Source organism: Oxyura jamaicensis, chromosome 6, assembly GCF_011077185.1.
Source record: "Oxyura jamaicensis isolate SHBP4307 breed ruddy duck chromosome 6, BPBGC_Ojam_1.0, whole genome shotgun sequence".
In the NCBI taxonomy this organism is placed as follows: domain Eukaryota; kingdom Metazoa; phylum Chordata; class Aves; order Anseriformes; family Anatidae; genus Oxyura; species Oxyura jamaicensis.
Window position 1 is genome coordinate 8,358,395 of NC_048898.1, and position 25,355 is coordinate 8,383,749.

The window sequence follows — 25,355 nt, forward strand, 5'->3', positions numbered from 1 at the left end:
ATAGATTTTCCCAACAAAAGAAAATAGACTGGGCATTTGAGGAAGACTGCACAATCTGTACATGCGATTACATTCTGTGTATCAAATGGAGACCACTGATACTCATGCAAATCGAGTTGTGTGACCAATGCAAGAGCAGAAAGCTGAATCCCCTACACTGCAAGCAAACATACCGCCAGAAGAGCAGTGCCTTACTGCAACACAAGCTATCAAAGAAAATGTTACCAATCTAGAGACAGTCTTAAATAAATTTAAAAAAAACTAACAAACAAACAAACAAACAAAAACATTAAAATGGTAATAATGGTAATCAAATCTGTTATAATGTAACATAGCCACTGTTTAAAACCAAACAAAAACACAAAACATACAGAGGTCTTGGTGTGTGTAACCAGGTACAGTTATCTTGAGAGGAATCTCTGAATAATCAGCAAAGCCAAGCCAAGCCCTGCTTTCCACTCACATGGAAACTTGGTGGTAAAAAATTGATACAAAACAGTGACAGTTATATTTAAACATTCAAGACTTGCTTCCATACACCAAGTCTTCTGTCTCAGTTTCATGAATCCATAGATAAACCAAGGTGACCCATTAGCCTAACAAAGCCACCTCAAGCGAGTTCCCACAGCTACAGGCAGAAGAAAGGGGTACAGCTTTTTCCTCCTTGGTTCATGTGACCAGCAGAATCAAGGGAGGAAAAGGAGAGATGGTTAACTTTCAGAAAGAACTGAAGCAAAGTTCAAAATTACAGTTTTGGATGAAAACTCCCAATAGTACTTGCTCATTTCCCATCCTTCTTTATCTTCCTTCTGCTTGCGGCTCAGGCAAGATTCAGTTTGAAAGGATAGTTAGGCAAATAATAAGCTCAAAGAGATGAGGCTCCTGTTGACTTCACAGTAAGGCTACTCAATGCCTGCTCCGCAACTGGACGAATACCACACCAACTATCCTGCAGGGCAATATTTATCAGGTCTTCATTTTACCAAAACAAAACTTCTTCAATTTAAAGAACTAAACAAGGTTTTAAGCACGTAAGCCTGTAAACTCATTTCCCAAAATGCCAAATGAAACTGCCATTACTTACATTCCTTGAACAAAGAGGAGAATCACAGATTGCAGGTTACTCACCACCTTATCGAAAGACAGCAATGTAACAGTATATAATGACAGTCAGCTATCAGTGCTCAGTCTCCAACATGATGAGCACTTCTCGTAACCAGAGGCTTAATGATTTGCAAAGGCAGGATCTTCCATGGGGGTTTCTGAGCGACTACATAACACATACAGTTCCAGTAGCACCCAAAAAACCTCTCGGTGTCTTCTGACCATGCTGCATAGCAAATATTAGTACTTGGTTGACTTCTTTCCACATTTGTTTTCAGAGACCTTGCAGAGTTGAAAAAATGTAATTATCTATTTCTCAGTACTCACCCCCATAGGAGTTGTGTAGTTGAGCAATGCATTCTTGAATGAAGCCATAAAAGCAAGCATGCTAAATGTTCCTATACTTAACGTTTTTTTAGGATATTCCAAGGTCACATAGTGTTGTTATCAAGTTCATACAGCTATTGTGCATCTGAACTGTGTGACAGTTTGTCACAGAACCAGGTGGAGGCAATATAAGCCTTTTGTGGTACTTGGTGTTGAATGACATTAGTGAAACTATAAACAAAACAGTTTTGTGTTTTGCAAGGGAAACAGCTGGAGTAATAGTCTGTATTGATAATAAAGATGATTTACTACTGTTTTGTATTGGATTTGATTGAAGAGAATGATGTTTTTAATGGTTTGGAAACCAGTTAAAGAATGAACATTTCTAATAAACATTTCTATAGTACTGATGGTACTATAGTACTATTCAGGCCAGAGAAAGGCTAACCTTTTCATAAAGCAGTGGGGGAGATACTGAGCTTCTTACCATGTCATGGAACAATGTATGAAGCGGATTACAAATGTTTCAGAGTGCTAGAGAGTCTTGGATGCTGAATTGCTTGACAAAGTACTCATGAGCTTAATAGAGCCTTGAATGTAAAACATCCAACTGTTATATGCTGTGAGCTGGCATGTCCTAAGTACCTACAAGCCACATTTAAAATTAGCTTTTTATTCACATCACATTAATTCTTGGATACCACATCAGAAGCTGGGCTATCATGTTCTGCATAACTCCTGTGTTTGTGGGGAATGAGTACTGAGACAGATTGACAGTATTTTCATCAGTTAGCTTCATCACAGGTTTCATGTTGCTTTGTTAAGAAACGAAAGCTCATACACAAGAAATGGTAGTAGCATGGATATATGTAATTTTTCCCAGTATGCTGGATTCTTGTTTCCCCTAGGGAAAAAAAGGTTTCCAGCACTGCAAAAGTCCAGCTTCACAAACGACACCAGTCATGTCAAGCCATTAAAAGGTCCTTGTGGATAAATAGCGGGACACTATCCCTGACAGTCACAATGGCCCAACAAGCTTTCAGGAGAAAAAATAAAATCAAAGTTTAAATAGTTGGTGTTTTTTGTTTGTTTTTTTCTCCAAATGAGAAGGACTTCCATTCTGATGCCTTCAGTTCACCTCAACAGGTATTTCACACTTCTCCCTCCATTACTCAACTTCAGTCCCAGACGACCCGCTCCATTTGAACTACAGGCATGTGCACACACACACAAATTGAATGCTTTATGTATATTAGCAACTAACTTAAAACAATGTGAGCAGATCTCCCGAGAAGTGGATCAGCGGGTAAGGTTTAACTTGGGACTACCACTGATTCAGTGCCACAGGCTGTGTGTCCTTTAGCAGCTTTAGGTGTACTCTTCGAGAGCATTTTCCAGATTAATTTCATCTGAAAAGGCCCAGTTTGTGAGTCTGAAATTGGTTCATGACACAAACCAAAAGTTGGTAACTGGGGGAGAGACTGGCTGATGATTAGCCTGCTGATTCAAGCTCCCACATCCATATGCAACTGAGTCCCAGTTGCAATTTCAAATTTACTTTATATGGGCATCACCTATGACAACATGCCCAGTATCTTCATTCACACATGAAAAAAATTCTTCTCATAGCTCTCATTTCTGCTGGAAGTAAAGAGGCTGAGTCCAAGCAGAGTGCAAAGGTAGGCAAACCACTGTTTTTACAGTCCCCAAAGATACTACACCTGGCACAATCCATTTGTCCTCACGGCACAATCCATTCCTCAACAGCCAAAGCATAAAATTACTCCAAGATTAACTTGCAAAAGCCATTATGTCAAGAGCTTAAACTTCCCATGAAATAAATTGCTATGAATCTTTGCCTCATAAACATCAGCTTCCACATGAGGGCCTCTGCTTCTAAATTCTCTGAAGAAAAGTCAGCCTATCTGAACCAGATAAAAAAAAAACTAAAACTTGTGAGCTATAACAAGCTGCAAGACGTGCACATACTAAGCCTAAAATGACCAATTATACTAAGAGTATGGGGGTTTTTGTTTTTGTTTTTTTTTTTTTTAAAAAAAAAGTAAAAAACTTGGAGTTGACTGTTGGTTTTATTATTTTTCCAGAAGCAGGCCCTTCGTTATTTTTTTCCCCCATATAATACTGTTACAAAAAAAAAAAAAAGAAAAGAAAAAAAAAGAAAAAAAAAAGTATTGAAGTATTGAGAAATTAGAGCTTCATGGTTAAAATTAAACATATTTTGTAGCTGTCAGTTCAGAATGCAGATCCCTTCTGAATAAATAAATCCAGAAAAAAGTTTGAATAAATGTCAGAAGAAAGTGTCTGATGAACTTAAATTTAAAGTAATATTTAACTATGAATTTTAATTCTAAAAAAATATTAATTACTTTTTTAAAAATGATTTTGACGCAGAACTCTGGAAGAAACCAAGTACTTGTACAAGCAAACTAACATGTCGCGATGCAAATTCAGGACAAGACATAGCTTCTGGAAGTTCTAACCACTTGTGTTGGAGCATATCCAATAATCCTAAATTAATACACTGCTCTATTTGGATTGTGGTAGGTCTCAGCAACAGCTGACACTTAACCTTCAAATTTTGCATATATCTGACAGCAGAGAGATAAGATGATTCAAGAGGGAAGAGAAAAAAGTCTCTAACATCCCTTACAACATCTGAATAAATACATCCTCTCTATGTTCTTACTCGAGAGGGTTGGAAGAAAACCCTGGTACAGAGCAGTTATCAAATAATTTTTTTAAATATATTAAAGTAGAGGAGCTACCTCAACTTCAGATCTGGGCCTGAATCAGGAATAGGTTCCATTTATCAGGAGCCGAAGGTCTAAAGATGTACGCTGCTTGGCTGGAGCTCCCAAGTGCAGGCTGCGGACACCACTGTTTCATGAAGTTAAGTTCTCCTTTTTCCCCTCCCAGAGCTACTTGGGCCCGGGCTTCCCTGCCCAGGAAGCTTTCCTGGTGGGAAAAGACTTGTAGCAGGCAATTAGGGTAGCCATCCCTGACAATTGCAATCACTCCACCTCTCAGGAAAGACACGTTTTTGAGAGGTAAAGCAACCCATTCTGCCACACCACAAACAGTTAACAACAGTGTAAGCTTTATCATTATTAGGAGCACACCAGATAAGAGTTTTCAGTGATGACAGTTTATGGTTGATAGAGCAATGTAAAAGCAGCGCTATGAATAGTAGGAAAAAGTAATCAATGAAGCGGGTTATGCATGTACCCCATGACATGAATCTGTCATTCAAAGTGTGAGCTAAAATAAAAACCTCTCTGTAGATGAGCTAGTGGAATCAAGAGTAATGCTTCACAGCTGGAAGCCTACATGCTCCAGCTCACAGAGCTCACTGAATACCACCTAGGAGCTCATTTACACACTGGTAGTTTAAGAACAGTGAACTCCCTCCTCGCTGATAGATGCCTCACAGTTTTTGCTACCTTTGAAATGAAGACTTGTAATTCATGATGTGCCATTAACATTCACAAAAGGTGAAAGTCTATCTAAATAGAAGCAAATGTTACCACAGAGCAGTTGCTCACCAGCTTTTGCAACAAGCCAATACAAAAAACTTGTGTTTACTAACAGCTAGTAATTAATGTACACCATAGGGTACACCTTGTTTAATTCCATAGTCCTGTAATTTACGTGAATAAGGCATCTAGTAGAAGAAGAATAAAAACGAACCATCTGTTAAAATGCAACGGAAACGTCCTTGATTATAAACCAGAGTAGGATGCAACTGGTCCTTGAAAAAATTCAGTCATACTTCCCTAATACCCAAGCTTAGCAATTGCATTGCCAAGTTTTTCCAGTCACCTTCCTAACTGTACTTCCTCTAGTTTTATAAAGGGGATAGGGTTACAAAAAGAGAACCATGACTACCAATGTATTATCTTGCAACTTGTATAGTTTCCTACATCCACACCGTTAGGAGTAAGACTTTTCTGTGCCTTTTGCACCCACTTTGCATAGGTGAAAAGGATTTCATAAAACAAGTAACAGGAGAGAATCAATCCACAGTGTACTTTTTTTCCACAATTTGTACTGCTCATTTGAACCCCATAACCTAACATATCAAAATCATCATCATCTTATTCTGGTTTTCCAACAATGAAGAGACAATGAAGAAGTCTAACTGCACTAAAACAAGCAGTGAGCAAGTCTACTGAAATATACCTTATAATATTTTATATGTGCATATATATACATACATATTATCATTACTGAACATACAATAGAGTTGCCTCTGCAGGCACAACAGCTACCTCCCATGACTTTCAGGCATCCAACATATCTCAATACCAAATAAATAGCAATCCAATAGCTCCCTACCCAAAGGAGCTGTTAGGGCTACAAAGCAGATAGATTTTTCCTCAGCCTTGCGGTTGGTTTGACTTTTTGTGCCACAAATACTTTCCATGCATTGATCTCACAATAAGGTAGCCCTGGAAAGGATTTATGCCTTACCTAGCTCAAAAAAATAAAACATTTTTCCCACACAAATGAAAACCATATGCTCAAAATGGGCAAAAGTGCCCCAAAAAAAAGTATAAAAATTATTTGTTACCTGCACAGGCAATTAATATCATCTCCTTCTAAAGCACAGAAATACTACAACTGTGCTCAAAGGCCTTCCCCCCAGGAGCACCACAGCCACCTTTCTGCACCCAGCAAGGTCACACCCCAGTCAGGTCTTGCAAATTCCCTTTTAAAAGTTCCCCACAGCTGCTTTTCCCTGCTGCACATCAAGCCCACATGCTGCTCTCCAATCTGTCCTTCACCTGGAGTCATCTGCTGGCCCTTAATTGAACCCCTTAACTACCCTGTGCATCTATGGCATGTATAAAACTATTAGAAATCATACAACAAGACAGAGGTGAATTCAAGGTACCTGCTAAAAGGATTGTGTAAATCTAGGTTTGTCCCTTTTTCTGTTGAAGTCGGTTGTAACTATCCCCACTGATTTCAATGCAACAAGGTCAGCTTTCCTGCAGGGGAGCTGCTATATTCCATGGTGTTCAAGAAGGAGAGAGAGCATCAGGAGAAAAGATGCAGGTTTTTGTGCCTCGGTGATGAGAGCAATCAGTCTTTTCACTGCTAGACAGACAGTTCAGCTGGAAGATCTGCTGCAGATGCAAAATCTGTCCTCAACAGAAGAAAAAAAAAAATCTTTCTTGAGCCCAAAAAGATGCATATCCATATCCCTGAGAGGCAGAAGTTTTGCTATTGAACTTGGTAGAAGCAGGATCAAGAATACTTCTTTCTTCAAGAAACCATGTTCTTCACTGAATCAAAGTTAACGAACAGGAAGGCAATAACAAGTCATTTACTCTATAGCATACCTATAAAATTTCTAATAAATATTTCTGGTGGTTTTCCTAAATATCATTTAATCCTCAATACTAGGGTTAAGATAATGGAACTTTTCAAAAAGAGATTGAATCTCAAACTATAATCATCTGCACAAGATGAAAGTCGATAAATTGATGATGCCAAACAAATGCAGGCAGTTGTCTCCCTCTGTATGTGAAAGCTCAGTTTCTTGAGTTTGTCATGTTTAATAAACACTGTCCATTAGATGATGGAGAAAATGAATCCTGCTGCATGCAAGTAATATAAAAAATTCATTTGAATTGCTGGATTTCATCTAAAAAACATGGCCCTTTTCCAGAGGGAAGTAGTAAAAAGTAACATCATTGGTTTTAGCATAATTCATACTTCATCTGGGTATGCTGTTCTTTATATGTTGCTAGATTTTACTTAACTCTTAAAATTAAAATCTATATTGTACCATCTTTGTTTCTGCACAAACTAACATACCTGTAAGCAAAATGAGCACAGCAATAATTATGTCAAGAGATTCTGAAAATAATAGCAAGTAAAACAATAAATATTTCATTTAATAAATAATTAATATATGGGTAGATTGTGGATTCATGCAGCATGAGCTTGAGAAAGACACAGTGCATTGGCTGCAGCCATCAGTCATCCAGGGAGACATTAGAAGTTCCAGGTGTGAAGAGGGTATTAATCTGAGTTTCTTCTTCCCTGAGCAGATATGTAAGCAAAGTCCCAGTTGCCTGTCTCAAGAGGTTCTGCATCTTTCAACCAGCCAATGCTACTAAACCCCTTGAAGGCTATATAAGCACTTCTATCTCCATTTCACAAAATAAAAATAAATGCATTAAAATAATAATAAAGTGTTAAGACAAAAGGACAATCACTGCCATCAAGAACGATACACCCTTCATAGGAGCTTAATTCCGAGGCAAAGGGATATAGCAGAACAAAGCTAGATAAAATGAGGGAAGGTTGGTCAGAGGGCAAGGGAGAATGAATTCCGGTTTCTAGCCATGACTCCACAATAAACCTGTTAACTCCTTTAATAATCTCTATCACGAGTTCCTTATCTACAGAAAAATTAGCTGTTCTCTGACGGTATGAGGAGATCAATTCAGTTACATTTGTTAAATAAGCAGGACACTTAGATTGCAGTGCCACAAAGTGAAAAGCTTTACAATAAACTTTGATGCAGTCATGATAATTATGCCATTTTGTTAGTAATAGCCAGCATTTATCCAAAGCAGGATACAAACCCCTTAGGGAATAATTTTAAAACTCTCCATAATCTTAAGGAGTCTACAATCTAAAATCTTGATCCAACACACATTTAGAAGATGCATTGTAGAGCCTTTGTCAACAACCCCAAAAAGAGAATGAAAATATCTCATATTTCTCCTTTCACTGACCTCTCTCTTCACTTCACCTGAACTGCAGTAGAATCAGTATCTTACCAAATCATACCTAATTCTCATAACCACTAAATTCATTTGCTCAGAGAGCAATAAATTCTTAACATAAATCATTCTAATTGTTCACCATAATAAAAGACTTAAAAGGAATTCTTCATCCATGCTATTACTTTTTAATATCAATTTAAGTAAACCATATGGAATAGCAAATATATATATATATATGGCTCAAACTTATACTGCTTGCACATCACGCACCTGGACTCTAGCAACTGGATTACTGCCTACTCTCTCTGACATCCGTCTGTTTCTACATGCTCCACAAAGATCCAGTATAGTGAACATTTACCCTAAATCTGAGGCAGTGAGGTGGAGGGGGGAAGTAGAAAGAAGACAAAAATGGTACTTGAAATTTGTTGGGCCATACTGCAGCATGGAATGCCCTTTATCCCTCCCAGACTCTTCCCTCCACACCAGAACAACCTTTTCCCTTTCTGCCAAAGCCTGTAATAAGGAAAAGTTTCCCAGTTCCTATCACCATCATCTCTCAGAAACATGGGGAGTGAGTCCCCCATCATTATCCATCTGCAACACACTATAAAAATACCTTATTTAATTTGTCTGGTGATGAAACATCCTTAAAAGGGAAGTTTCTACTTCAAGAAAATGTCTTCTAATAAGCAGGATAAATTACCTAGGTTTTCACTATTTAGGTACTTCAAGATTAGTTTGGTACTCACCACTTTGATGGTATATTTGACTTAAGGGTCTGAGGACCAAGAATGCAACATTACATAAAATAAAATGCAAACCATAAACCTCCATTACCATCAACACCTTCAAAACCTCTAAATTCCCAGTCTATTTGAAAATGCACCCTCCTTTCTACCTGCAAATAGTGAACTCCTGATGTGGTTGCCAAGAAACCAGTACTTGCAATTCATAGAGTTTGTGTTTGAGAGATACTTGCACTTAAAAACAGTTATGAAAGCAAATCTGAAGTAAACCTGAAAATGTGCTATAATTCCTTTTAAAATGTGTCAGCATCATCCTAAAACAAAGCACATACCCCATATCTCCCATTCTCACATTATTATGTTATCTAAGAAATGTTTGTGGACTTTTGTTTCCAAATTTTCCTCTGAAACACTGAATTGATTACCCAGGTACTTTGTCACGACTGCACTTTCTGGTTTCGCTGACATCTCTTCATGAATTGTAACATTGTCACTAGGGTCTTCACCAACTCCACACTCTTCTAACTCATTGTCCCACTTTGTAGATTGCTGCACTAGTTCCCTGATTAAATCCTGAGTTAATCATGATTATTGTGCTGTAAAGCACCTTGGGAGACATGACATGAAAAGTACTAAAAAAAAAAAAAAAAAGCATTTGAATTTGATTACTCTGTATCTTCTCAAACCTATTTATATGTTAAAGACTTTCTTTTATTACATTCAATATTATGTTTCATACAAACTCCAGTCTCAATCCAATTTTCCTGTGCCATTTTTAATTATTAGCATTACTATTTGCAACTAGAGACTTTGACAAGGTTGGGTCCTCTTTGTGCTAGGCCCTGTACAGACATAAAATGAATGACAGTTCCTGACAAAGAGAATCCGCTAGGTGTAACAGCCATTAAAAGACAAGAAGGATGAGATGCAACAATCTGAGACAAGCCAAAAGAAAGCGGAAGGAAAACAGCAAGGGAACAATAGAAAGTTGCCATGTAACTATTTTAAACAAAATCAGTTCCTGCTCTTTAACTTCTTCAAAATATATCTATTTTCACTAGATCTTTTAAAAGAATTATTAAAATTTTAAAATAATTATTCACTTTTATGGGATTGAGAATAAATAAAACATGTAGACAAGAAAGTTACAATTCGTCCTGAAAATCTAAAACTAAAGATTGAAATTCGATGAGATTCACCAGCACACTCCTGTATTTACCTCACAGTATCTCATTACAACAGAGTGCTTCATATCATGCCCTATAACAGATTTCTGTTGTTGGGATTCCATAGTTACACATTAGAAGTGGACATAAAATGTGCCTTGACACTTCCATGGCTCTGGAGATGGCCTGTTTTGCAGTTTATTAGCTGATCCTTGCTGCACTAACTTAAACAGACACTTTTACCTTTTTATTTTTTTCACTTTTTCTTCAAATTTTGTCCAGTCAGGGTGTCATGGTAGAAGTACAAAAATGAAGGGAGTGGTCCCTGAGTTAGACAGAAGAGTAAATGTGTGCAAAGTGGGAATGGTAAAACCCTGTGACGTGTTCTGCAAATCTTTCAGGAATAAGCAGCAATTCAGAAAGGGTAGAAGGCCTCAGAAATGGTGTGATATACCAAAGGTTTCCAAAGGAGCTTCCAAACATACTCTCTGAGATCAGATGACCTTCCACTCTTCAAACACATAGCTTTTCCAAAAGTAACAGATATCATTGAAGATTTTTTGTGGTACATCCAATATTGTCTGGGATTATTATTATATTACATTAGTATTATAAGACATCTGATTTCCAATGACCATTTGCAAGGAAAGCAAGACCAAATGCACGATATAACAGACCAAATAAGCTAGACACAGATACAGAAACCTATCCAAGGATATATTTACATTTTACCTTTTGGGAATGTTTATTTTGTTTAATAAAGAAGAACAAAAGAATTAAGAAAAAGTCAGGATCATGGCAGTACTTTGGCTTAGTTCAGTTAATACATTCTACTAGTCCTTGTATCCTGACCTCCAGCATAGCACCCAATTTTTGTTTAAAAAATATCCTTTTTTTTTTTATATGAAAAAATCGTCTTTCCTCTATTTAAATTTGCTATCCATAACAGGATTCCTTTACCACAGTGTTTGATAAACTATAACTAAATCACTTTACTTTGATAACAGCATAGGGCTCTACAGTATTAAATAAAAAAATAAACCCACCACCTTGCAGACAAGTGGAAATTGTAAATTCACAAAAAGAAATTCACAAAAAGAACATTCTTACTTATCTGATCGGTCCTGTCAATCTTCATGTATTAAGGTTGTACATTTACAGCATTATCCTATTTACAATCTTCAAATGTACAGAGCTTTAAGTCTAACCTCTCTAAATATCAGTGACAAGCAAAATTCTGTTCTGATAAGGAACAATTTTTGTCTTTCTGTTTAAGAAAGCAAGTGAAGGGAAGAAATAAAATCAATTAACACCATCTGTCTCTAGCAGCCACTGCAATGCCCCTTATTTTAATTTCTGTTTTTATTACGACCTTCATCTAAGCAAAGATATCAGAATATAAATCTAAAATGGTGCCAGAACAGGTTTAGACTCGTGATGAGTGATGACTCGGAATCATCATTTTTTAATCACTAGACAAAGAAAGAAGGAAGAACAGGGGGGTGGGATTGCATTGCAGTAATTATTAGTCCATGTTTATTAGTAAAGGATGTTTTTAAGCAGTCTAAAATAACACAGTATACAGCATAAAGAAAATATGCACACATGCAAAACAAGTGAGGAACTTCTCCTTAACTTTTTATACAAATATGTAAAGTACAATAATAAAGCTGAGCAAGCTGATTTTATTCCTGGTTTTATTCCTGATTTACCTTTTCAGCATCTATGCCAAGAATGAACTCAATTTATGAAGTGTCTTCTCATAATGGAACAGCAACAAAGTTTTATTTTTATATCACAGGATGTACTCTTTTAAATGACCAAGGTCACTCTTATGCAAACCTGTTCTCACTCCAGTTGTGCCTGTATCAGCCTTTAAAGAATTCAAAACCAACAGTAACTATATTCTAGGGGTTCTTTGATTGCTGTCACATTGTCCAAAACATCACCATTGTCCAAAACCCAGACATTTGCCAAAGTGACTCAGCAGCTGGCCCTGTGCTGGCTGGAGAAAGCTGAGTCACTGCTTCTGATCTAACAAAAATGTCCTGCATCAGATTCAGTATACACATCAGTATGTTGTTTACCAACCTAGGAGGAAAGTAAATTATTGCCATGAGTCACTGAGGGAAGGGAAAAATCACAGAAATGAAAATGAACGATAGGAACACAGACAGAGCAACCGGAAACAATAAACCAAACTCTGACATGCACAGAAAGCAGGGACTGAGTGCCAGGAAAAGACAAATACTGCTATAGATTCAGATGTCTTCTTTTTTGATAACAACCACAAAGATTAGTGTTACCTGCCAGCTAAATCACAAAGAAAAATCTTCTGCTGTCCTGTACATTAGCCTGGATTATTAGATTGTATTGAACTGTGTAATTAGGCCATCACTAAATTAAGTACAGCAAAAGTTCAAATTCACTTTATATAAATATTAATATGCTAAATTAAAGGTTTTGCTTGGTGAAAATCAATAGTGATATATTCGTGCATCATCTTAACATCTAAGATGACATGTTTCCGTTCCATTAGAGAGCTTCAGATTTGCTGTGATTAAAGAATCAAAGCGATGAGGATGAACCTTTCAGAACCAGGCAGGAGGGATCAGCTCAGCCCTAGTTCTGGCAGAAAGAAACTCATCACCAACAAAATGAACTGAGGAAGGAGGGTGTTTTCAGCGTATCAACTGAAAAGTATAATCAAGATACAGATTACAAGCATGCTTGTTCTGAATGATTCATGAAGCATAATTTCTGCTCTTGCCCGGGTAATTAGAAGGCTTTCAATTCCAGTTCAGATATCTGTTTGGGGGCATTTCTCATTCTCAAACCTATTAAGCTAATAGAGTCTTTCTTGCTTTCAAACATCAAGGCAAGAGGTGTAGAAATGCAAAACATGCTTTCATCAGTCTGCAAGAGTCCAAGATTTAAAGTTCCCCAGTAAAAGTCAAGGGGGAAAGAAAAATCCACTGAAGGATGAATTTCTGAGTACCTCCGTGGTACCCTTGGTCAGAAAGGAAACTTATGGAAAAGGCACACAGTGGAGAATTTCAAATACCTGTAGGGCAAAACATATCACATCTACTCATAAGATCTTCTGACTCTGACCTTAGTAATTAAGGAAGAAAACAAAACAAACCATGATCAAAAAACTACTGCTGACTCTGCTTAATTACATGACTACTTGGAAACTTAGGACAACTCTCAGAACAGAAGACTGATCTGAGTGCCTGCACCAGCAGACTTTACAAAGATTAGGCTTACAAGACAGAAACGTGTTATTTTACATTGTGTAATGGGCTAGTTTATTAGATCATTTTAATTTGCATCTTGCATTATGTGTTAATGAATGTCTTACATTGGATAATGTACAAAACTTGAAATGAAAGATGAGCTTTCAGATGTAACATTCTCCTCCTCAGTCCAGCTCAGGAAAACATAAATTGCTAAAAAAAAAAAAAAAAAAAAAAAAAAAAAAGGAGTGTCAAGATCTGTTGATGAAGCATGAAAAAGTTTCCTGAATAAACTAACTCAATCTCTTGGGAGAATGGGAAATATTTCCTCAAACAACATCAGAATGCTTGTCCTATATTTAACCCTTCCCAAATGTTTTTATTTTATTAAGCCTTTGTTGTTAGAAATTTTGTAAGTAGTTTCTTTTTCTAAGGTACGTGAATGGTTTATTTCCAGTTTCAGAATAGTATTTTTTAATTCTCACTCTGACCTTAAGAATTCCTCTCACATACTGTACTGGCATTACTGTAAACATTGGTAATACTAAGTAGCTCTAAAATGTAATCTAAACTTTTGGCATAGGTTTTAGGTTTTGTAGAAAGAGCATTGGTTCATTTTGCACAGACAGCTCAGCAACTGTCATAGCGTAGCACTTCTTCCTGCTCTGGATTAAAAAATGACAGAAACATGAAATATCCTATATTCTCATCCATCACCTCAGCCATCCAGTCACAGACCATTTTTCCCATCATTTCTACAGTGTCTTTTTATTCCAGAAGGATTATCCATAACTGCATTTAAGGGGAAGAAACTACATCCGTTCTCTAATCCTTTAAATGATTGTTAACTTTGTTCTAAAGCAAGATGGTCTGAAAAGTCAGTTTTCTGTAGCCTTTAGCTACCCAAGATAGGGAGACGAGGTTTACAAAACTGTTTCAATTGTAAGTTGCTACAGGGCAGAGAGTGACTAAATTTCATGCAATCCTAGCTCCTTGCTTCAGAGTATTCCTTGATTAAAATTCTCTGTTCACTGGACACTTGCATATCTATGTGCGTGGACATACACAGCCTTCTGGCAGCCCTGAGTTCAGGTGATTATATTAAGATAGAATTATACTCACTCCAAAATTTTGTGGCCACTTCTACCACAGCAGAAGAAACAAAGAATTTTAGACACATAGGTATAACGACATGCTAAGGAGATAAAAGGGAGAAAACTCGTCAATAAATTTATTTGACAACACTACCCAACCTCTGCATGATCACATCAGTAATGGGCATAGAGCAGGCTGCAACCCTACTCCAGAAGTCAGTAACTGAGATTACATCTCCAGGAAGATACACAATTTATTTTTCTGTTTCAAAACAATAAATATGAGAAATATCAACCATTCATCCTTCTCCACTCTCCCCTGCACTTGCATTTCTAGACTTTGACAGGATGTGAAGATTTTATGACATTCATTTTCTATTTTACAGCAATAAACAGTCTGAGTTGTTACAAAGCTGCAAAGCATCAATGGTTTAAGGGACCTAGATGGGTAATTTTATGACTGTCTTCTCCCCTGGCTCCTGGCATTTTACAGACACAACTGTAGTCTTGTGGCACTGTCCAGAGGCAAGAAAACATTGATTCCAGTTCACAGAAGCAAAACTGCAGGGCGCAGTGAATAAGTATTCCAAGCAACATTACACATCCACTATTCATGGCAGAACCAGGATATTCTGGGTGAACAAAGATCTTCTGGAACTCTGGAGGAAAAAAAAAAAAAAAGAAAAAAAAAGATCTGCCTGAGGGCAGGAAGGTTCTGCAGAGAGATCTGGATAGGCTGGATTGATGGGCCACATGCAGCTGTGTGGCACTGAACAAGGCTAAATGCTGGTGCTGCACTTGGGTCCTAAAAACCCCATGCAGTGGGACAGGCTCATAGAAGAGTGGCTGGAAAGCTGCCTGGCAGAAAAGGACCCAGGGGTGCTGGCTGACAGCTGGCTGAACATGAGCTGTCCCAGGGACCAGGAAGGCTGATGGCAGCAGGAATACTGTGACCAGCTGAACTAGCGAAGTGACTGTCCCTCTGTACTTGGCACTGGTGAGCCTGCACCTCGAGTACTGTGCTCAGTTTGGGGCCCTTCATTACAAGAAGGACATCAAGTTGCTGGAATGCATTCAGAGAAGAGCAGCCAACCTGGTGAAGGGACTAGAAAACAAGACACATGAGGAGTGGCTGAGGGAACTGGGGTTGTTTTGTCTGGAGAAAAGGAGGCTCATAGGAGACCTCATCGCTCTCTTTAACTACCTGAAAGCAAAGAGGGTATCAGTCTGTTGTCACAGGCAACAAGTGATAGGACACAAGGAAATGGCTTCAAGTTGTGCCAGGGTAGGTTTAGACTGGATATCAGGAAGAATTTCTTCACAAAAATGGTGGTTAGACATTGGAACAGGCTGCCCAGGGAGGTGGTGGAGTCAGCATCCCTTGAGCTGTTTAAGAGACACGTGGATGTGGTACTTAGGGACGTGGTTTAGTGGTGGACTTGGTAGTTAGGTGGATGGTTGGACTTGATCTTAAAGGTCTTTTCCAACCTAAATGATTCTATGACTCTGGTTGAATTATATAGTTCCAGGGCTTGACTTAAGAAGTTAAGACGACTTAACCTACCAAAACATACTTTCCCACTCCACAGAACAGGGTACATTTATACAACAGAGTATGGTTATACAAAACCCTCAGTTTAGTGGATAGACCCTAAAATTGCCTTTCCATTAGCTAGACTAGGAATATGAAACCAAGCTTTCATAAAGCTCAGCAGTCTTGCATATAACCTATAGAGGCGAAAGGCAAAGTAATCTGGATTGCAAAGAAATTCATTCCACCATAGTAATTGTTATCCATGTCTAAGCCAGCTTGTTTAAACCAAACCACCAGATTCTACTGCAATCTAAAATGCAGACACATTTGGGAGCTAGGATTTTAACCTGGGACATGGAAAAACAAGTTACCACTTTCAGTTCTGCCTCACACATCTTCTTTCACATTAGGAAAGCCACAGTCCACCCTGTGGTTCAGTTACCCAGTTTTAAAATAAGGATAGCAATTTTCGGCTAAGCATATCACTATTCTGCCTCAGAATTTTGTTCAGGGACAAACTATAACAAAAAAACATAAAACTTCAGGAAGCATACTGGTCATCTCAAAGAAATACTCAGGAAACATAATGGTAAACTTTCTTTTTCCAGGAATCTCTCTAGCCCATTATTCTTCCTGAAATCCTGTTTACTACTAGCCATTAAATTCTTAAATTTGCAATTATTAATCTCTTGTATCCTAAATGCAAAGAAATTCAATTAAACTTATGTTAGATCTCTCTTTACAAATAATCTCTCATTTATTTTTCATATAAGCAACTGTAAAATCCTTTCTTCCCTCAAGTTACTTATTTGTAGTTTACATTGCCATATGCTAATGCTTCAAAGTTACAAAAGCTAGCAAGCTGCTGAAATTGCTGGCTCCACTCTATGTAAAACAAGCCTAAAAAACAAAATAAAATAACTTGTAGCATGTATTACTGGGAAAAAACAAAACAAAAAACTATAAAATAGAACTGTCCTATAATAAATATAATTCTAATTCATAGTTGGACCAAAGTAATATCCTTGAAAAAAGCTGCGACCTTCCTGAAGGAGAGTCTTGTCATTTACTCATCCTCTCTGATAGCGCAGAGTAATTATGCTCGTCTAGCTTCCTATGAACTACAAGGGAATGTGCCACCCTTCTTTTCCAAAGACGTCCTTTGATTTACTCTCTGGAGACTCATATGTCTCCCCTAGTACTAACAGGCATGTCTACACTATTTCTTTTTGCTCCAAAGTAATGATAACTTCACTTATCTGTATCCTCCACTGTGTCACTGCATTCATTACTCTGAATCTCTCCAGCTTCTGGAACAATAGGATGCTGATCCAGACAACTCCTAGAAAACAGACTGCAACTTCCTTCCATTGCAACAAAGCCATCAAGGACGACAAAGAGAGAGATTGGAAACAAATGCTGAAGGAAATCTCTGAGAGTCACAACTAATGAAATACACATAGGGAAAAATAAACAAATAAATATATAAAATAAACTATTCAGATGCTCAGGACAGCAGACAAGAAACAAGGAATGTCCTTTTAAAACCTACTCCCCTTGGATTTTACCAGATTCCAATGGGGCAAAATGTTTGATATTACATTTATAAAGCTTTATTGTCCATCTTTAGAAATTCTCTTTATTTAAGCATTTATTGACAAGCAGAGCACTGAGAGGAAGAAGTTGATTCTGGCAGTTAATAAATGAATCCAAGATTAACAATTGCATAAAAATTAAGGACTGAAGTTCCTTTGATTTATTGTTTTGAGGTGAATATTTCACTTTCTGCAACAAATCCTCACCCTTGGGATTATACATTTGCACAATAAATAAAGGATTATCTTCACCTACAGGAAATGAAGAGATCCCCTTTGTGTTGTACACACCATAAATGTTTCTTTTATTGTTGATATAGTGATTTTTATTTTATTTTATTTTTGCCATTAAACCAAGGACAAAATTACAGTGATTATTCTTCTTTCTGAACTATTTTTCCTGCTTTATGGACATGGTCAACTTTTTCAAAGGGAAGTTGCAGTCTAACCTAGTGGAAAGATCTTTGCATCCAGAACTCTGTGGCAGGTCTGCATGCTTATACTAGACAAGCTTTAAACTCTCTAGCTTTAATTATTTTTGAAGTTGATGAGCCAAATAACCTGATCAGATTTGCATGGTTGAGCGCAATTTAGATACACTGACTACTAGCATTCACTTTATATTGAACGTACATAACCCCTTTTGGGGAACTCCTAATCCTCAGAAAAGACAAATAGCTTGGTGGGCCATCTGAACAATGGCCAAAGAATACTGATTCAAACAATGAACATCTACTATTTGAATATCTCAGGAAACCACCTCTTTCTTCATAGAGACAGATCAATATTATTTACTAACTGGAAGATAAATAAATAAATAAAAATGCACTCCTGTCATAAGAAACTGTGGTGAAGACCCCCTTAACAAGTGTGAGAAATGTGTATCTCGCCCTCTGATACTCATATGGATTGTGGAATCTACATCCTTGGAAAAACTCAGAATTCGACTGGACAAGGTCTTCAGCAACCTTAGCTCCACTGGCCCTGCTCTGAGCAAAGGGACAAGAGGACCTTCAAAAATTCCCTCAACACTATATTATCCTATTATCCCTCTTACTCCTTTTAAAATTAACTCTACTCTAGGGTGTCTTCACTGAACCAAAACATTTCAGTTTAAGTTAACACTTTGATATATAACCATTGGTACTATTACTCAAGGTTTCTGTTGTTACATCTCTATTTCCATTTCTTCTAAAATAACAAAGTGACCAGGGCTGAAGTGCTTCAAATTATCAGTAGCCACTAATACAAGGAGAAAGCAATTTCTTTGGTCTAATTTAATGCACTTCTGAATGCTCTAATTTATTTTGATTCTGTGTTCTCTCTTCCTTTCCAGGCACTCTGCCAGAGAAGTTAAAGAGGGTTTTTCTAGCTAGATTTCCAATATTCTTCCCAGTTCGGTTTGTTGAAGTCTACAGACATAGGTGGATTCACGGCGCAGAGCCAAGCTGAAGTCATTAGTAAGCATTAAGCCATGTGAAGCTGGTATTAGAGTAGAGAAAGAGAACACCTCTTACTGTGGTAAAGTATACCTTGAGAAAAAGGAGGTAGACATCTTTTCTTCCAGGGCATATATAGAAAGAAATGTTTCCTAAGAAAGAAATTTTTGTTTGTTCAAGAGTGATCTTACACAGAGAGCTCTTCAAGACTTTAGGAAGAGGCCTGAAGAGTTTTACCTTTGTGCCTGCATCTTGTACTTGACGAGATGCACAAGGACAGAAATTTTAGGCAATTTGTACAATGGGCAGAGTAGGATCTCAGCCCATGATGAGAGGTATTATGCCATAAAGTAACTTACATAATAGTAATAATAATAATACGTGGAGCAATATGCACCAAATTTAATTATGGACTCTGTACTCCTTTATAGCCATTTACATGGTAAATGGACCACCCTGACACTCCACTGACTGCTTTTTAATAGCTCCTTTTCCTGGTAAAGAACACAACGCAGTGTGAAGTGTAATCGAACAGATAAAACAGGAGGAGAGCTTCAACATCTTCTCTTCCTCTTGATGGGGAAGAAAGGGATGGATCCCTTTCTCCCAAAGAGTAATCAGGCACATTAAAGACACTACTTCATGTTTTCTTGAACTAGCTGGCATCTTCACCAATCAAACATGGGACTCTGCCTTAACTCCCATCCACAAACAAGAAGGTGCAGCTCCAGCTTGGACCTGAGGCACTACTGAGGACACATGGGCTCTCAGGCCATGGCTGCACATCCCCAAAGGGAGCAGGACAGAGGATCACGGGCTGCAGCATCAACAGCTGCCTGCACACTCTGGTAAGTGGAAAGCAGGCATGGACACACAAACCTCACAAGGGCACTGTCCAAACCTTTCTTCCCTTTGTTAAAGTTTTCCTGGAGCACAAAGAGCTTCTACAGCTGAGCAATGATCCATAAAGGAACATCAAGGCCAAACACCACAGCCACCCCCTGATGGTTATCACAGGTGTACCAGCAGGGAAGGAATTTAAACCTCCACGCAAAAACACACTTGCTTCAATTCCAAGCATCAGGACAACTTCTAATATGTGTCTATAGCAGCATGGCTTTTGCCCTGTCTGTCTGTTAGCTACAGACACTATTTAGAGATAGTCACTGTCTATTACACAAAAATACTAACCTGGGAAATTCAACTACATATCATTGCCCCACAGAAAATATACAGGTGCTCCATTTAACCGCTACATGATACGAGGCTACAGAAACAATGTGATGAGAATTTTCAAAATTGGGTTCATGTCTTCTTTCCCAATATTGGGGAAAAAATGGAATTTTTCATTTTAATAATAATAATAGTGAAGTGCCATAGAATATTTCCCCATTAATTACCTGACTTCACTTGTCACAGTACGAGATGCTGAGCTATAAGCTCTCTGAAAACATCACTTCTTGGTAATGTGCCATAAAGGGGAAAGCGAGTTGTAAAAATCCCATGTCCTTGTGTACAGAAAACAAGAGACTAAATTTATAATCGGAACATATCTAATAAGGGGGACTGTCATCTGCTTTCATTTTCTTGTCCAACTAAGCCTGCTCCTACTATACACCTTGCTGAAGAAAACAGAAAAGAAATAAATGGGAAGCACGGAGCTCACATTTAGTTCACAACATATTAAAAAGGAGTGAGGTGGTATGGTGTTACTTTTTCTAGACCTGAAGATTTCTACTGATGGTAGGCCAGTGTGAAAGCAAAATTTCTTCAGGAGGTAAAAACTACCTAAAGCAGAAAATATTCCTGATGATACCTGCACATCTTTTATTTTTGAGGTGGTTTAATTTGTCCTATGTAACTTGTTTTAATACACCTGCATTCTCTGTATGTCATGTACTAATGTAATACTGAATACAAATATATGAAAAACTTTGTCCGGAAAGGAAAAATATAGCACAAAGAAGAAGAGCCTTAATAACAGAATTTATTATGATCATTCTCTAAGAAAAGAGGTTAAATGAGGAAGGCTTTTTGCACTACCTTATCCTGAAATACATTTTAACACACTTTTATTTTGAGGGGGGGTAGAAGATAAAGGGATAGTTCAGTGTTGTCTCCTTTTCAAGGCTGTAAGTGGTGACATAGCACTCTTCAAGACTTCACTATTTAAAACAGTTAACAGGAACTTGCTATCAAAAAAGACTTGCTATCTAAAAAGACTGATCGCTTTAAAACATGAACTGTCAGTAGCATCCTGTATTTGTCAAATGCTATTCTCTTAGTCCTTGATATTGATTAGCATTCCACTTGGATGAGGAGATAATGAAGTAGATTTTTTTCTGCAGTGCACCTGACACAATCAGAAAAGCTGACAAAGAATATTCTTCTACTTCCCAATTTGTCTGCCCCACCTATTTTCTTTTCTTTGAAGGCCACAGGAGAATGGATGGGAATTAAATTAAGACATTCTAGAAAATAACTGAGAACAGTAATGAGGTGCGTTTAAATTCCACACGAGACACAGGAGGGATGAATTTTGTAAAGCAAATATTATATATTGCCTCCTTTGCTAACTATGAAAACATAGAGTTAAAGTAGTTAAATGTTTCTCTAAGGTTTTACATTCATTATGTCTGCTACTATAGAAAGACAAATGTTTCACCAAAATAACATCTCTCACTTTAGGGCTACTTTTCTTCTGGCTATATACATAGACACACACAGAGAAAATCTCACCCTGCATGTTCATGCACTGAAGGTGTCAGAGTAAGTACGGAAGTAATTGTGATTGTTAATTCAGTCACAAAACCAAAAGCAGACAATGACAATATGGATTTCTTCAACCGACAAGGCACTGGGGCTGAATGTTAAGGATAACCCCAGGAGCAGATAGCCTCTAAGAGGCTCACGCTATGAATCCTTCTTTCACGTTACTATTTATGTACTGGCTGTCCAGCCAAGTCTATTACATGGCTGTGCAATCCCAGCTTCCTGAAATGCCTGTGAGTTCAGCCAACTGCAGAGTAAAACAGCCTGCTCTGGCACCTGTAGCAGGAGCCCACCCTATTTAGGGCCCCATCCTCCCCTGCAGCAGACAATCTGTGTGAGGGCAGCACAGCGGGACCCTCGCATGGACTGAGCTCCACTCAGAGAAACAAACAAAAGATGAAGATACTGGTTTTGACTGTATAAAAGAGGAATGTGGCATATAGATACTGCAAAGGTTTAAAAGGTTTTAAAAGGTTTTGCATAGTCAGCAAAAGACCCAGGGGAATGGTTCATTTTGTTGTATCGCTATGCCTTACTACTTTCAGCTGAACTCTGGGCTTTGCTGACTTATGGCCTGCAGCAGAGGAGATTTTTTTTAAAATTATTCTATTTTTTTCAGTTTTTCTGTCAATTCCTCAGGTACATTTATCCACAATTCCAACAGCATAGTCTGCAAGCATATGAGATGTACATTGCCAAGTCTTGAACAGCCATTGTTTGCTCCACCGAGTAACAGTTAAATGACATCCCTTTCAGGATATTTTACTTGTTAATTATCTTTGAAAATTGCACTCGCATTTTTATTTCTTATAAAAAGCATTCACATTGTGAAGCATTACATTAATTACACTGTGTAGTATTAGTCATGTTACCTGGCACCACATTTGTGTTGTGTTACAATGTTTCAAAAGCCATCATGCTGTGATAAGCTGTACTCTAAAAGAGTATGACACTTAGAAATGCAAGATAATAAAACGTGTTTTCTTAGAAATCAGAATGTATGTTCTAGATTAACATTCAGACACATTAGAAAGCTTATGGGAAAAGCATGGAAAATAAAAGGGGATGGCTTTGAAATATTACTCTTTTTAATTAGTTCTGTAAGCCAACAGAATATTTCACAGAGTTCACATTTTACATTTTAAATGCCTACTAAAATATTATGTTATGGATATAGCGTTGCTTCTTCGAATACAGCCTTTAAATAGGCTCTTAAAATTCAGCTTAAAAAAAAAAAAAAAAAAAGAAAGCTTTAAATTTTTCTCAATTAACAATCAGGTCTTGGACTTAACAAAAAGGGGCACACATAGGTCAGGCACAAATCTTTACAATATTCTCCTTCCCATGACACTGCCTTTGGGAGTGTTATGGAAAGGTCCTAATGTGAGAGATGTGGGATTGTTGTGAAGAAATATAAAGAGGAAGAAATATAAAGAGGCCTTCAGCCTTTCACATGTAAATAGGATAAGAAACTTGCACCCTATATTCCAAGTACTTTAGGAAATTGGCACTTTTAGGGGAAAAAATCCTGAACTGCAAGGTAGAGAAGGGCATACAGAGATCAGCCAGTAGTCTGATGACCACAGCATTCAAATTCTATCTATTAACTAGCTTTATTCTGATCTATTCACAAATTAGCTTTATTCTGACCAATTTAGAACACCAGGACTCATATCCCAGCAAGTGCCATGCCCAAGGGATGCCAAGGGTTTGTGGAACTGTGCAACACCATACATTTACGTATTCAACCAGAAATAGCCTGACTTCACATCCCTCAATGGTTAAACTTAACTAGCTGAAATTAGATTCAGCTCCCTTCTCAGGAAAGTCTTTTATAGACCTGAGTGACTATTCCTGATGGTACCATCTCTTTAATCATGTTTTTAAGGGGCTGTAGAAACAGCTTCAGCTGCTTGAGCGTGTGACATATAGGGCTCAAACAGCTTCTCTTTCCCTGCTTCCCAGCAAGGTGTGAAGTGCTGTATGAAACCACCTCTTTTGCTTCTTCAGAAAAATAAGAGCAGCAAGCATTTCTTACAGAGGAATGAAGCATCTTTGGAAAGAGAAGCATATATAAGCATTTAACAGTATTTGAGAGCTAAGAAAACAGAAGGTCAAACTCTCCTCTTTGTAACCTAGCATCAGTGTTAATGGGCACGAATGACATGTTTTCACACTAGTAAATATTTAAAATTTGAGCTTGATACTATTATTCTTTCCTGATTTGGTTTGGGTCACTACCACCCTTAAATAAAGGCATAAAAGCTGTCATAAAGGACATTAATGCATTGTTATTATTATTAATAAGCATCTTCAGAAGACTGGAAGTGTTTTGCTGACTGAACCCAGCAGCCAGTCCAAAACACAGAGCCCAGAATCACACTTACTTGTGTCCCACGTGACAACTTCTTCATGCCTTCACTTTTGGCAAAATGATTTGGGAATGGGACCCTAGGCAGTGTCACCTACACTAACTTTTTTTCTCCAGAGAAAAGTAGAAGTTTCACAACTTCTCTATTTCTCTTGAGGTGTTTTAGAGCTTGAAAGGAAAGCTTGCAGTAGTGGTGTTCTTCCTTGGCAGTCACCCTCACCTAAACTAAAGGTAGTAAAGTGGATTTCAATCAGAAAGACATTTATCACCCACAGTACACAGTCTTTAAATCAGATGTTATGTTGTACTAAGTGTTAAACAATCCTTCCCATTAAAATGAAAACCTCTCCTTGGACATAGCCATCACAGTGTCAAACTTGTCCCTTCAACAAGAGGAGCCCACAGCCCAGCGATCGGCACCCAGACTCCTCAGACTGAGCAAGGGGAGCTTGCTTATTCACAACTGCAAATCACAAAGCTATGGTGCTGACAGAGACTACAGATATGAACAAAATCTACGGAGTATCTCAGCTAGGTCAGGTGGAAAAGAAGAAAGGTCAGGCATGATTCCTTTCAATTCAAAGGATCAGTGATCACAACAGCCCTAGGGAGCAGGAAACCCTAGTTCAGCAGTCTGATGCAAACCAAGCAGAGGAGCTAGCATACGACCTGAAGTTTCTCACCCTCCAAGAAAACATCCTGTGCATCATCAAGTGGCAGAACTATGGACTGGGAGGAACTCTGCATGCAAAAACTTCAGCCCCCACAGGGTTAGAAACTACTTCAGTAGAGGTCAGGAGAATCTTTATGCTACCTAAATATTTCATTCATTTTCTATGTTTGGCACTCAAAATGCTCATGCTAGCAAAGCAGTTTCCTTCAGTCCAAGGCTTTAGATGAAGCTTTGATGTGCATTTGAATAGTCTTCATCAGACTGTGCCTTGTACACCAGTCACAATCACCTCTCATTTGCTAATTTAGATTAATTTAACTTTGCTGAAAGAAAGAGAAAACTTGCTAAGGGACTTGATAATATTTAATTCGCAAAAGATTAAGTTGATTCATTTTGAGGAATATCTCATACCCAGGTATTTATTGTTAGGTATTGGATTGTTTTATTATTATTATTATTATTATTATTTATTTTTATTTTGGGGGTGAGAACAGAAAGGAAAAGAGGGAAAGGAGCAAGAGAATTAAA

At 37.8% G+C, this 25,355-nt stretch overlaps 1 protein-coding gene across 9 annotated transcripts in view; it reads right to left on the reverse strand.

Annotated features, from left to right (window-relative positions):
* GRID1 (glutamate ionotropic receptor delta type subunit 1) overlaps positions 1 to 25,355 on the reverse strand; it is a 522,277-nt gene that overhangs the window by 401,602 nt on the left and 95,320 nt on the right. Inside the window, exon 1 of one of the 9 annotated variants that reach the window (XM_035329545.1) lies at positions 6,023 to 6,140. The exons of the other annotated variants lie outside the window; for them this stretch is intronic. Coding sequence (XP_035185436.1) covers positions 6,023 to 6,044 — 22 coding nt within the window. The 5' untranslated portion in view covers positions 6,045 to 6,140. Of the gene's footprint in view, positions 1 to 6,022; positions 6,141 to 25,355 lie in introns of those variants that run through there. 9 annotated transcript variants of the gene reach the window in all.